A 14357-nucleotide genomic window follows, 5' to 3' on the forward strand; every position below is an offset into this window, starting at 1 on the left:
GAATGCCGCCTTGTCTATATTGCATGCGACTTACATCTGCGACGCGTCGTGAGGCTTTCGCGGATCCTGAGGTGTGTGTGGAGGGCAGCGGCGAATTGCGTCAGCTCGCGTCGTGCCTTCTGTTTCTGTTCCCGCGCCACTGCCTGCCTCTTTGAGCTGAGCTGAGCTCCTGAAGAAACGACCAAGGCATATCCTTACAATACCCTGCTATGATCCTGCTCACAGCATCTCGTGATCTTACAAGTCATCATCATCTGACCTCACTTCATTGCGGCGGTAACACTCTCAGAATCGTCCGACATACTCCATCAGGCGTCGGTGCAAACCCGAATCTTGTACCAGGCGAAGATTCCACGCAGGCATTCACTATCTCTTCGAAGAGTGTCGTGAAGGCTCTATTGCCTCGGATTCCGAATCCGATTACGAAAAGATCCCATTGTTGGGCTTGAAGCTTCTGTTGGAGCTCTTGTTTTGCAGGGTCTTGATCGATGGGGTTGATGTCGATTACTGTGCAGTCGTAGTCTGCTGTTCGGGCGTTTGAGATGTCCTTTTATGGGTCAGTCTGGATGTTGGGTGAGACGTGTTGCTTGTGGGACGGTACGGTGAATCGGAAGGGAAGCACTCACATCGTGAACCATTTGTTTGTTGAACTTCCCACCTGCTGGAACGGTTCCTGTGTCTCTGTCTGGTAGGATGAGGCCTATGACGAGGACTTTCTGGCGTGATGCGAGCATTTCCGAGAAGCTGGAACCTAGCAGCTGCTCTAGCTCCTCGTGGCAGGTCTTCAGGTGGAGCTTGACAGCTACTATTCTGATGTTTGTCTAATTGAGCTTTCAACGACGACCGCGGATGCTCTCGAAATGGCTGGATTTGTATCTTATTCGGGTAATTATGATGCATTCCATACTGCTCGGGAACCGAGGGTCATTGATGACCCGATGGGATACGGAAGTTGTCTACAGGCTCGCATGAGCTGGGCCCATATTCTGGCCGAGTTTCATTCAGCTGCGGGACATGTTTTGGGGCATAGCATCCTACAGAAGACATGTCAATGTCGCATTAGCAGGTTGACAGTTGAGAAGAGTAAGTTTGAATGATTGTGAAGACCTATCTACGGATCTGCGAGTAACGGCTTCTGCTGGTTGTTTCTTTTTGGCGTACAAAGTCCGCGCCATCGTCGTGGTCAGAAGCCCTGACACATGTTCCATGTATCTAAGAGGAGATGCTCCCGGGGGAGCTTTGTGCGGAGCTCGGCTTATCGATCTAGGCCGGCCGTCCTAATCAAATTGGTCTGATCTCTGCGGATAGTTATGCTGTTTGTGCTTGCATTGATTCATTTTCTGATCTCAGTTCAGAGAGCAGATTGTCGCACTCAGCAAGGTCTGCTCAAAGTTGCTTGGACTGGACCACGGTTGCAACATCCTCATCATCGAATCTCAACCCACTTCCACTCAGCATCCATGTTAAACACCTCTCCATGCATGATACCGTGAACGTACGCCACGCCCAGAAGAAGGTACTGCTCTCCAACTGGACTCAACACACAAGGAAGCGAAGCATTTTCTGGGACGACAATTACATCCCCTTTCTTCATGATTCCAGGACCACATCCGACAAGACCAGCCGCTGTTCTGAAATATCGGCGGCGGAATGCCACCGTTATGAAAATGGGCGAGTACATCATTGAGACTGGAAGTTCTTCTGAATCAGTATCCAGAGAGGTGAAGAAGAGGTGGTACTCTTTCAGACGTTGCGCAACATCTGTGTAATGCCCGGCATGACTGTCCATGCGCTCAGTGACCAGGACGAGTGCGGTGACTTCATGCCTGAACTGTGTCATGGCGTGGACGCTATGCACAATATGTCTCAGGGTCGCGGTTTTATTCAGCTGTTGTACGTCCAGCTCAATCGAGGTTTCCGAGACTGATCCCAGTACGGCGACATGGAGGGTGATGACGTTTGGATCCGGAACTGGATGTTTCAACATCTTCAGCCTGTCCGCGTCTCTCTTATCCTTTACCCCTGCAGAGAAGCCGCTTCGATCCAGGCGACAAGCGGTTTGTCCCTGGTATTGACAAGCGATGTCGCGGTCGAACTGAAATGTCCACGAAGCAAGACTGTTGTCGAGGTCTTGCTGTGAAAAATGCTGGATCCTGAGCAGGAGATCCTCACTTTCTGTCGCATCTTCAAGTGCATATCGTGTCGCGTCTCGAAAAACCTCGTGAGTTGTCTTTGTGTAGTCTGGAGCTAACAGCGGTGACATAACGTAGTCCGGCGGTTGTTGTACAAGAAAGAGAGCCAACGGTGCGAAGACATGGTCACGCAGGTCTGTGGCTACGAAGCCATAACAACGATTAGCAATGCGGAAGAACGACCTGCTCGATGTTCCAGAATGCTGAACTCCACACTCTCGATACATTAAGGATGCAGTGTGCAAGCCGATTGAGATTTGGCCACCTGCCAAGTACAGCATCTTGCTGACAAGAAAGAGTTGGTCCAGCGCGACTTGGAAAGATCCCCAATGACAAGTGCTATCCCGAGATAGAGCAGCTTCTTGAAGGACCCACAAGCGTCTTGGAGGAATTTTAGCTAGTGGGCAATATCATCGTACTCCTGAGGGCAGATTAATTACTTACCGAAACCATGGCAAGTCATAGAGTTCTCGAAGGAGGTAGTGGTCTAGTTCGGTTCTAAAAAACTTTCCGAGATCACCCTGAGACAGCTTTTCCTCGAACTCTTCTCGATCCTTGAAAGCTTGCTGCACCTGTATCTTTTTGGATTGCAGGTAGTCAAGCACTGCTGATGCGTGTCCTACGTCGTCGTCGCCCAACCATACGAGATTGTGCATGCCATTGCTATAAATGGTAGACATGAGAGCAACCTGAGTGCCCTTCTCCACATTGTCCCGCTGGTTAATACAAATCGCGTCGATCCATACAACTCTTGCGCGATCCCTTGACCGCACTCGACGTACTGCTGCCATGGCGCTGTACGGAACGTTGATATTGCCACAATTGACTGTGATACTGCTCTGCAGACTTGCATCGCCCCAGCAATATGAAATGGTCTCGTAGCTGCAGCTGTCCAAGAGGCTTACAACATCCAGTGTACATCGCACTCCATCGTCAAAGCTACCGGGCAGGATCGTGAGTAGACGAATTTGCCGTAGTTCAACACTCAAGGGCCGATAGAGGTTTGCGCCACCTGGTGGAGGAGGAGCGGTGTCCATTCTGGTGGAGATCTTGCTGAACTGGATTGAAGATCGTGCCGTGATCACGCCGTGGATCAGAGTGACGGACATTTTGAGGAACGGAATGCGTCTTTATCAGACTGAAGACGTTTGCTTCAAGGAAGCAAGCCTTTATGGAGGATCCGGGCCCATTCGTTCATCGTGGCCTGTTCTCGAAGCCGCCCGCAATCATACTGACAACATACCATGGCTTGCCCAAACGCAAACGCTTGGTGACTACATGCCTTGTAGGCGTGTGTTGCGGTCCCGTTATCGAGAAGGCTTGAAGCGATGGCCTCTGAGCATTCTAGATCACTGCAGGGACGTGGATGAGAATGCGAATTGGCTTCTCGATCTCTCCAAGTGGCAGCTCACTCTGATCAGAATATGATGGATAGCTGACGCAGCTGGTGGACACCTCTCCAAGTCCGATCGTGGCATCAACAATTACTAGCCGCTCCAAGAGTCCTTGCTACGACGAGGCAATACCAAGTCTTGTGGAACGACAAGAAACCGTGTCCTGGCGAAGAGCGACTCGATCTGACCAGAAGGCTCGAGCTTGTGGCGCAATGCTCGCCTGACAACCGTCGTCCCGATGTTCGGTTGTCTCTTCACACCCTCTCCCCAATACCACCTCTTCGCCGTTCCCCATCTCCCATCTCACCGCGGCCCATCCGTCAAAGGCACATACCTAACCCCATACTCCCTCTTCCTCGTAACCCTCCCCTCCCCATCCTTATCCACAACCCAAATCCACTGCTCCCCACTCTTCCCATCCTCCACCGGAATAAACAACCTCCCCGGACATTTCAACTGCTCCACAAGTCCTTTCTCATCCCCCTCTTTCGCCGCAGCTCCCACATGAATCGCATCATAAGGCGCCTCTTCCACAAACCCTAACCTCCCATCCCCTTTAACATATCGCAATATTCCTTTTTCGAGAAGTTCCCTCCCTTCGGAAGATTTGGAAGTATTCTCTTTACTCAACTCGACTAACTCCTGAATATGTTCCACCCCTACAACTCTCCCATCAGGTTTTACTAATTCTGCGAGCACGTGAGTTAAATATCCGCTTCCGCTTCCTACATCGAGGACTTTACTGCCTGGACGAAGGTATGGGAGTAGAGATTCGGCGGCGTTGGCGTGCATATGTGGAGCGGAAATTGTGGCACGGTGGCCGATGGATTGCGGGGAGTCTGAGTAGGGGTTTTTGGGGGAGTAGTGGGCTCGGTCGACGGAGAGCATGGCGTTGCGGACGAGAGGGGAGGTTATGAGGGCGTTGTTGATGAGGTTGGTGATTAGGGCTTCGTTTGTGGGGCCTGAAGAGCGCCAGGCCATGGTGGGCGATTGTGATTGTTCTTGAGGTTTGGTGGAATCGGTTCGAGGTAGTGGATGTAGACGTGCGGTGTCTGTTGTGAGATGGGTGGCGGGGTTGCTTGTGTCGTGAAGATGAGGTCGATAGTTGTACCACCCCGAGCAATGCCTGGATCTCTTTGTGCAAAGTAATAGGGCAGTGTTGCCAGGTATTATTAAGTAGTCAGTTAAAAGGCAGCACAACGTGCGTCAAGCTGAGGTGTTCGCAGTGATCTGTGCGGGGCCATTGAGCTCACAGCTCATCATCCGGAGCTCTCCCCAGACTGTTCTGTTCAATCGCGTCAGCAGAACGAACTCGAATGACACGCGGGAGGGCGTGGGAATTTCCCAGATCATAAGCAGGCAGCATCGTGCCGTGAAATGGTAGAGACGGTAAGAACAAAAACTTGCACATTTGAAGCTCATCGACAGCAGGCTATGCTGCCGATGCATCTTTACTGGCCTCTCAAAATCGAGGCATTTTCTCTTACGAAACAGACAATCATTCTTCCTGACTAACGCCCTGGCTGAGACCCTCCTGTGCTATGCAAATGTCTTTTCCGTATTGAACAGGACCCCCTTCAGAGAGAAGGACATTTGTACAAGAAATCTCCCTTCGTGCCCATCTATCGTATCCTGGGACTGTGTGTGTGTGGCGTGCGCATCAAATGCTTCATACGGATGCTTCATGCAGTGCTTGAGAAATCAATCGTCACGAGCAATCTAAGCAGAGTGCTCGATGAAACCCCAGTGGCACTCGGCACCGTGAGAGCCAGCAAAGTTGTCCTTCCAGAGGTCATCGAAAGCGGTGAAGAGGTAGATGTTCTCTGGGAACTTGGACTTGAGTCCCTTGATGACAGTTGCCTGGTTCTCCTTGCTTGGGACAGCAGCGCCGTTAGTGGCACCGTTCCATGGCCAGCCAGACTCGGTGATGACAACCTTCTTGCCACCGCAAGCTTGCTTGACGCGCTCGGCTTGCTCGGAAACGAAGTCAGCGGCCTGGTCGGCGGTCTTGCCACCATCGAAGAAAGCGTGGCAGTTGGCAGCAGCGTAGTCAGAGGCTTGGCAGAGTTGTGGGTTGGCAATCATGGCGACGAAAGTGTCGACAGTGACGACAGGACCTTGGTAGCCAGCAGCACGGAGCTGGCTGCGTGCAGCATTGACAGCACCAACGACGGCGTCGACGCTAGCGCCACCGTTGTTGACGAGCTCGTTACCGACGGAAACGGTGTCGACCCAAGACCAATCGCCACCAGCGACGGCAACGATCTTCTCAACATCGGACTGGACCTGGGTGATGTCGAAGATACCAATGAAGACCTTCATGCCCTTGGCGGTAGCAGCCTTGTGCACAGTGTTGACCTGGTCGCAATCGCAGCCATAGATACGAACAAGCTTGTAGTCACCGAGCTTCTCGAAGTCGGCGTTAACCTGGTCCTGGTTCTTGCAGGACTTGTCGTTGTTGTAAGGAGAGTAGACGATACCCTGGCCACCGCCAGAGCTTGGCTTGTAGTCCTTTGGAGCCTCGGTCTTGGGGGCAGCAGGCTTTGGTGCCTCCTTTGGAGCCTCTTGCTTTGGAGCAGCTGGGGCTGGAGCTGGAGCAGCTGGTGCCTGGTAAGCTGGAGGAGCTGGTGGCGCCTGGTATGCTGGAGGAGCTGGAGCCGGTGTCTTGGCTGGCTCGGCGATGGGGTTGCCGTTGCTGTCAACGTAGACAACGTGCTTTGCGGTCTCGGTCACGACCTGGACCTCCTCGTGGTAGGCCACGGGGTTCTCACGACGAGCGTGACGGTGACCACGGCGGTGGAGCTGCGCAGTGGCGGTAGCGGCCAAAGCCGCGACAAGAAGACCAGCTTTCATGGTGATGTTTGGGATATGGATGTGATGTTAAATTGATACTGCCGGCCCGCGGAGTCAGTACTGTTGATGAAGAGAATATGACTTGGCAATGTTGCAGTGAAGGGGATTTCTGCGGCGTCAAATGGGAGGGGCGTGTGCAATATTGCTGTCGCAGCAGGCGGTCTTCACAAGGCGGGCTTCATTTCGCGGTGACAAAGCAGGTTCGGCGCATGAAAGGTGGATGAAAGAGGCGACTCACAAGATCCAAAATAGTTCACACGTCTGGTGATTGCCGTGTCACGACGCGAGGAATGCTGATGCGCTGCTCTGACGGGGTCGGGGGGTGTGTGAAGGAATGTGGTCCCAAACAACACCTGGCGAACGAGTGACGGCGGTGGTGAAGGAGCGTGGAGTGCTGTAGAGAGCGTGGTGACCTGTCGTCGAGCGTGATGAGGGCGAAGAAGCAGCAGCAGCAGATGCAGTCGAGATCAGGGAGATGCGGCTGCGGCGTTCATAATGTGCACAGGGATGAAGCCAAATACGATGACGGCACGAGCGTGACTCCCGGTAGCGCCTGCTCCGCAACCTGTTCCTGCATGCATCTAAACCCAGTCGAGCCCGCCAAACACGCGATCCCCGCTCTGATTCGCCGTTGTCCTCGTGTCACGCAGGAACGGCCGACGAGCCGAGAAATTGGCACTCAACGTTGTCGCCGGCTCTCGCTGCACTTTTGGACCACCAGCGATCCAAATCTGCCCGTCCGCCCATCGCACTCTCCATCCCACTGCGCCGCTCCGCGCCTCAGACACCGCTTGGCGCGCGCGTAGTCCGCTCGTCCACCACCGAAAGCGCCCGTGTCGGCGAGCCTCAAACAGCCGTAATGACTCCCGAAGATGGCCCAGGACCGTCGCGACAGACAAGCAACGGCTTCCTGGATGCAGCATCCATCACCTTTTGCCTTCACCACGTCGGCTCGAGGCGTGCATCTCAACAGCATGTGCGAGAAAATCCAATCGCGCAACTCAACGTGGCAGTCGGTTGTGGCTGTTCTGCTCTCGACTGATTCGTTTCGGCTTCCTTCTTTCTGTGGCCGATTTTCACCGCCAAGTACAGGCAAGACGCTCCCGCAAATCTGAAACCTGCCACATCTCGGCGAGCGCTTGCCGAGTCGAGAACGTCGGCCTGGTCTGCCTTTCCCCCAGGTGTGACCACGGGCGAATGACTTCAGGCGTGCACGAGGAGAATCGATGGCGCAACGACACGGCAGCTAGGTACCACCTAGCATGTCCGTCTGACGTCTGCTCCAGTTGATGCCAGGAGAACACTCTGTCACAGGATATTCATCGCCACAGTCTGGCGCCCACTGCATGTCAGCTCTAGAATCTTGTATACAAGGCGGATTTGGCTGGACTACGTTCACCACTTCCCGACTGACATCGAACCTAGGTACTCTTCTTTCAGCGCATCCACGACAAGAAGGGATCACTGAGCCGTGGGCATTCCTTCAACCATTTCGATGGGATGCGCTGTCGAAGGAATATCATGGCGGTTCGCCATTGATGTTCATGACCTTGGGTACCACCGAGTTCCTCCGCAGCAACGCAGAACCTTGTATTCAATGGAGCGTAGCTGTCGAGAAACATCTTCGTGATGATCCAGCCGCGGACCAGTATTTGCTGCGATCTCGAGGAGTCATCTGCTGCGATTTCGGCTTCATAAGCACCGTTAAAAGCTCGCAGGAACGCTGCCCAGCAGTTGACGGAACATCGCGACTCCACGGCATCCTGCTCTTGCTGCGCCATCCACTGCATGCTGTAAGAGCCAATCAACCTTTGCAAAATGTTCAAGTTCACTTGCAATAGCCCAAATTGGTTCAAGGAAGACATCCCAAGCGTAGCGAGGATTAGCACTTCCATCGATTTACCTGCGACGGGCTTGATGTCCAGTACGTCAAATATATCGTTGCACCGAAAAGCTAAGATGGCTTCGTATGTTGAGAACTCGAAAGCCCATTCCCCCGGTCCGCTTGTCTGGCCGTGCAACAAACAGGGTATAATACTGCGTTCAAAATCCATGATGAAACGAGCAGACATAGTCCTTGAATCCGGACAATTGAAAAAGCATGCGTTGATCAGCTCATTGGCCTGGCTCTTCAAGGTGTGCCCAGTATGTCGCGCCAGATATTTTGCACGAGCTAAGGCAAACAGTCGCAGGACCCATGGAGAGCGGAAGAACGATGGCGACTGCGCTGTCAATTTCGCATAAATTGCCCCCTTGTCGAGAAAGTCATACACGGTTCGATGCAAAAATCGGACCTTGGTGCTGAAAGATGCTTCGTCTGTCTTTTCGATGACGAGGAGATCTTTGCACGCAGAGCTCAGCTGCGACCTTGTCTGCCTTGCCATGCCGGCAAGGTCGATTTGAGATGTGGGCTCTGCTTCAAACTTGTAAGCAAATTCGCTGTCCTGTAGCCCTTCCGGGCACCTGAATAGCAACCAATAATCGAAAAGAGAAGGCGCCAAAGTATCGGCCACGTGGGAAGATGCCGCGCCATAGGTGTGAGCGAGAACGAGCGCTTGGCTGGTCTGATCCGCGTAGACTCTATCCACGCGGTCATATATTAAGATCTTGAAGAATTCCTCCAGGTCGGGGGGATATGATTGCACCCTACGTCTCAGCATAGGCGTTGTATCACCCTCATTAATACCGGAAATCATGTCCTGAACGACTAACACGACCCAGAGGAAGACGCCCTCGGCTTTGACAGTGACTTCGCGCACGAAAGCGAGAAGGTCATCTCTGGCGTATCCCGAGGACCCTCTTGGCAATCCAAATGCTTCGCTACGAGATTGTATCGCCGACAATACACGATCATAAACGTACTGATGAATGTCATCCTTGGTCAGCTCTTCCATGCGTAAGAGGGGAACGCGTCCCTCGTAGGCACCTATGAATACATTCCATGGCCTGCTGGACACGCAGATCTTGATTTCCAGCTGTCGAGCCATTTTATCCAGCATTCGAACCAAAGCCAAATGGTCACCATCGAATTCGTCTAGTCCATCAATGAAGAAGCAAAGTCTCTTCATCTCTAGTGAAGTGGCTGAGATCCTCGAAAGACGTTCTAATGCCGCTGATAGTGTTTGCGAGTCGCATTTGAAGGCTTTCGTCATATAACGGGGCTGCGAGTACTGGTCGGGAAAGGCGTGTTTAGCCAAATCTGGAGCGGTCACAAGCAGTTCATGAAGGAGCGTTCTGAGCAGCCCATCCAGTGACTTCTGCAATCCAGAGCCAAGATACCAGAAGTAAAAGCTTGCCAGAGCCAATTCGCTCTTGCCTGCCCAGGTGTGTAACATCTCCCTCGATTTCCAGCCATTCACCAGATACTTCATCATAGTTGACTTTCCAGAACCCGGCTTGCCAGTGATCCAGAACATACCGCTCCCTTCCTGTAGCCACTGCTTAAGACCGATGCTGTCTACGCCGATTGCCCAGTCGAAGGTATTGGCGTGCGCATCGGCCACATTGCCTTCACGTTGCTGCATATCCGGGAATGCAAGACGGCTCAATATGGAAGCATGAATCACCTTGTGCTCATCGTCTCGTGCGATGACTAGAGCCAGTTGCAAAGCGCTGCTCTGTTCTGTAAGCGCATGTCGCCGTCGACCGATCGCCTCACGCTTTCTGAGCACCCGAGCCGCATTCTTCGTGCCTTCCACGACACGGTGCAGGCCCGTAGCCGCGGGATCGACTCGTAAGTCCTTGAGCTCGTCCAGTAATTCCTGGGCGTCGTCATGACAAGTTTCAGCGAATTTGAGCACTTTCTTGTCGCTCGCCGATAGCAGTCGGGACTTGGTGTCATCAGGACCGAAAGAACTGCGAATGACTTCTGCCAGGTCTTTGTGTGCTTGAGCAAAAGCTTCTACTTGTGTGGTCTCTTGTACAGCATTGTTTCCCGAATTCACCGTTTCACCTGCATATTTGATCAGTTTCGCGGAGAAATCAACCACCTGGAGCACTGCCGAGACGGCACCCAGCACTGCGAACCCTTCTGCCATGGAAGAAAACAACCAAGTTACATTCGCTCACACCTTACGGAGCACCGAGCAGCTTTGGACGCTTGTCTGCAAATCTCAGCTCTTGAAAAGCAAACGAACTGGGCCCCACGTCAGCTGCCAGTCGAGCTGCATGCTGCAGTGCTAGAACATGGTAGCTGCACGCTGCGTCGACGTGCATTTCGAGAGATTTGCCACTGCAGCTTCGACTGCAGGCAAAGCACATCGCTGTATCCACACCGAGCATATAGCCAACAGCCAGCGCTGTTTCGAAGACAAGTCGATGGCGTAATACGAGATGGCTGAACGGGCGTGAAGTGTCGTACAGCTACCTAACTTCGAGAACTTGAACATCAAGAAGGGAGAAAGGGCCTTGATCTGACAAGAAGAGAGTTTCGATGTTTTTGTCGAATCTAGATTGTCTGTTGTTAGCAATGAAAACACAGGCCCCATCAGTAACGGAAGCAGCTCTGGATCAGAACCTGGGAATCAAGATCGCTTACATAATCGTCTTGATGGAAGCACTTGGCACGAACCATTCCTGGTGCTCATGACTTCAGTGAGAACGAATAGCATGGACTCGACCTCACGCAAAGGACCTCAGATGAGTCGACTCGGCGCAATACTGACCCAATGGCTCATCCTACCCTTGGGCGGAAGACCACTCAATTGATGATGAAGCCACACCTTGACGAATCTTGGCACAATGAGACAGCTCCTGGAAGGCTTGCTCTCATACTCTCACACTTTCTCGGAGTTGTCGAGCAGATACAATATCGTGGAACCATAGGAGGACCGGGTTCAATGCTCGCCGGCCATCGCAAAGGTCGCGTACATGATTCATCGTTTCTGGTGCAGTTGCGGAATGCCTTCTATGAGAAACCTTGCTCAATTTGGGATGAAAGCACGAAAGAGGTTCCGCGAATGGACAGAAGTCATAGCGGCGCTCAGAAGTTTCTGGCAAACATCATTAGCGGTACACGACAACCTGAATGAGCAAGAACATTTCCCTGCGAAGTAGAAATGGTGAAGTAGCCAGGAGTTGCCAAGATGACATGCGCGTACGAGTACGAGTACGACACCCTACTCCTTAGCCTTATGCCACTCGCACCGAGAGCGCACGATCAAGCCTCGCTATCCTGGTACCTATCTTCGGCCCAAAGATCTCTGGCAAGCAGGTGTTATTTCGGAAGCCGTCTTAAGTGTGTAAGGTGAAAGCACCAGAACTGTTTGTTCCTTGGCTACGAGATCTCCGATGCAGAACAGGCACTGAAAGATGCTGAGTGCCACGCTGGTGGAAGCATCAAAATTCAAGATCACCAACGCTATGGCCTCGACGAGATAATACTCCACCAACAGATCAGATGTACGCTTATGAAATCACCGGCAGAAGCATAGCCGTCTCACGCCCAGACGCCATCAACCTCGCGATCACAGCCGTACCGCCCAGCACAACCGTGCCAAGTTGCTGACGATTACAAGGCCACCAAATCCAGGAGATCTTTCTATGTCGAGGTTGGACTCAGACAAGAGATTCATAAGCACTAGCAGATCGTGACTGAGTCTAGAGCAAGAAGGGAGTACTGCTACGTGCATATAAAGAGACCAGCCATGGCTACATTAATGAAATCATGGTTCCTCTCCCATAGCGAACCAGAACACCATCCCGGTATGCTTGCTCTCAGTATGAGGTACGTTACTTCGTGTACTAAGCATTCAGGAGGAAACTAATCGAAATCTCACAGAATGTTCACTGCATTGACAGCTTTCATCGCTGCTCTTGGTGTCACTGCTCAACAAGCTGCAGTAGAATGTGTTACAGAAGGCCAGGCCCTCATCGTCACACGAGACTGCATCGACCCCGAATATGCTTCTCCGATCTTCACGAACCGAAGTAATGAAAGTCGGCCTGTCTCTCATGAGAGGATCTCTGGCTACTTCAACGGCACAACAGTGAACTTTACATTCTACCTTACCCCCAAACCACAGTGGAAAGGTCGATTCTTCCAGCTCGTCTACCCGACACAGAACGCTAGTGCTCCAGACTATGCCATTGCCTTCGGCGTGGAGAGTGGTGGTTTCACTATCCAGGCATCCGCCTCGGTGGGTTATCGCGCAGACGCAGCAACGGCAAAGCTGGCCCGCCGCGTTGCTCAGGATTATTACAATGTTTCAGCCGACGAGATTTATGGCTATGTCTATGGTGGCAGTGGCGGTTCTCTCGAGATCGTTGGCGCTGCTGAGAAGACGTTTCGGGTATGGGATGGGTGTCTTGTGCTGATTCAAGCAACACCCATGTCAATTCCCTATAATTGGGGCATGCGAGCTTTTGGCGGTCTGATATTTGGCAATAAGTCCGCGGAGGTCGTTGATGCGGTTCAGCCTGGTAGCAGTGTCGACCTCACGTCCGTCTTGAATGACCTCGAGCAGGCTGTTCTGGAGGAAGTAACGGCTCTTGGTGTACCTCTACAAGGATGGGAAGACTGGGACGCTATTGTGGGGAATCGGACCCAACTGTTCCAGACGTTGAAGGATATCACGATTCCCATAATTCAAGACATGGATCCTACTTATGCGGATGACTTCTGGACGAAAGATGGATATGCTGGCGCTGAGCAATCTGCGCTAGGTGAAAGGTTCCGTGCTGCTCTTGTCGAGTTCAATAGCACTATTGTAAGCAAGGCTACAGGCGATCACGGCATGACAACCGAGTTTGTCCTAGACGATGTGCCGGAGAATGCTGCTGGCACCATTGGTCTGGGCTTCTCCATTATGGTCAACGACACGCTTCAGCCATTCTCTGGTCACCTGGATCCGGACACTCGCACTGTCTACATCTCGTCCCGCGGCACTACAAATGAGACTCTTCATGCTCTGGTTTCCGGAGCTCGAGTTGCGGTCGATAACAGATGGTACCTCGCAGCACACACATTCTACCGGCACCAGGTCCCACCAAAAGACAGCGGATTCTACGCCTTCGATTATCTTCGAGACGACGCCGGTCAGCCCCTCTACCCGCAGCGTAGCACGTTGATCGGACCGCTTATCAGTCAGTCAACCACGGGAGGTTCCACTCACACCGGCAACATTACCATGAAGGCAATCGCCCTGCAAACTCTGCTCGACTTCGATGCTTTTCCTTGGCATGCGGATTGGTACTCCAAGCAGGTAGCAAAAGCGAAAGGAGGTATCGAAGACCATTATCGTCTTTATTTTGGCGAGAATGCGGACCATGCCATGTCCAGACTTGGTCCTCCATTTACAAAGCGGCTCGTGGACTGGACTGGCTTGTATGAACAACATTTGCGTGATCTGAGCGCTTGGGTCGAATTCGGCATTGAACCTCCGACGCCTACAAATTATACTGTTCAGGATGGCCAGGTCAGGATACCGAGCGCTGCTTCTGAGCGCAAGGGCATTCAGCCGGTGGTCGAGCTCGTCGTCAATGGGACGAAGCGAGCTGAAGTGGCGTCTGGAAATGAGATAAACTTCAACGCAAAGGCAGAGGTTCCTACCGGTTTTGGCCAGTTAGTTGCGCTTGAGTGGGATGCATATGGAAATGGCGAGTACGTGAACCAGGACTTTGAAGTCGGCGAGGTGCTTAACGTACAGTTCTCACATGTGTACGAGGAGCCTGGGCTCTACTTTGCCGGTGTTCGCGTTGCGTCGCATCGTGAGGGAAATACGACGACCGAAGTTGCTCTGGCATGGAATATGGACCGCGTCAGAGTGATCGTGAACTGACTCTCGGCATGTGAGACTACTTGACACACAAAGTCAGAGTGTTACATTGAGTCTTGGAGCGCATTGCAGTTGTATTAGGTGGCCCGGCTCGTATCTCCAAGTCGTCCCTCTCATTCACTTGCGATACACCCTTTGCAATA

General features: G+C 52.5%; 6 protein-coding genes across 6 annotated transcripts; 1 reads left to right on the top strand and 5 right to left on the bottom strand.

Moving 5' to 3' along the window:
* Positions 1–265: 265 nt before the first annotated feature.
* CKM354_001112400 (uncharacterized protein) lies at positions 266–734 on the bottom strand (the record flags this gene model as incomplete). The annotated part of the gene is made up of 2 exons (XM_044806601.1): positions 266–547; positions 627–734. 2 exons carry the CDS (start codon positions 732–734, stop codon positions 266–268), a joined length of 390 nt encoding a protein of 129 aa, XP_044662536.1.
* Positions 735–1426: 692 nt separating this feature from the next.
* CKM354_001112500 (uncharacterized protein) lies at positions 1427–3229 on the bottom strand (the record flags this gene model as incomplete). Its single annotated transcript, XM_044806602.1, has 2 exons — positions 1427–2573; positions 2637–3229. The coding sequence occupies 2 exons, from the start codon at positions 3227–3229 to the stop codon at positions 1427–1429; spliced, it is 1740 nt and encodes a 579-aa protein (XP_044662537.1).
* Positions 3230–3889: 660 nt separating this feature from the next.
* Positions 3890–4567, bottom strand: CKM354_001112600 (uncharacterized protein; the record flags this gene model as incomplete). The annotated part of the gene is made up of 1 exon (XM_044806603.1): positions 3890–4567. The coding sequence occupies one exon, from the start codon at positions 4565–4567 to the stop codon at positions 3890–3892; it is 678 nt and encodes a 225-aa protein (XP_044662538.1).
* A 738-nt stretch (positions 4568–5305) lies between these two features.
* Positions 5306–6439, bottom strand: CKM354_001112700 (uncharacterized protein; the record flags this gene model as incomplete). The annotated part of the gene is made up of 1 exon (XM_044806604.1): positions 5306–6439. One exon carries the CDS (start codon positions 6437–6439, stop codon positions 5306–5308), a length of 1134 nt encoding a protein of 377 aa, XP_044662539.1.
* Positions 6440–7875: 1436 nt separating this feature from the next.
* CKM354_001112800 (uncharacterized protein) lies at positions 7876–10476 on the bottom strand (the record flags this gene model as incomplete). The annotated part of the gene is made up of 1 exon (XM_044806605.1): positions 7876–10476. One exon carries the CDS (start codon positions 10474–10476, stop codon positions 7876–7878), a length of 2601 nt encoding a protein of 866 aa, XP_044662540.1.
* Positions 10477–12084: 1608 nt separating this feature from the next.
* Positions 12085–14217, top strand: CKM354_001112900 (uncharacterized protein; the record flags this gene model as incomplete). The annotated part of the gene is made up of 2 exons (XM_044806606.1): positions 12085–12164; positions 12219–14217. 2 exons carry the CDS (start codon positions 12085–12087, stop codon positions 14215–14217), a joined length of 2079 nt encoding a protein of 692 aa, XP_044662541.1.
* Positions 14218–14357: the final 140 nt, after the last annotated feature.

This window comes from Cercospora kikuchii, assembly GCF_019650295.1.
Source record: "Cercospora kikuchii DNA, contig_00007, whole genome shotgun sequence".
Classification (NCBI taxonomy): domain Eukaryota; kingdom Fungi; phylum Ascomycota; class Dothideomycetes; order Mycosphaerellales; family Mycosphaerellaceae; genus Cercospora; species Cercospora kikuchii.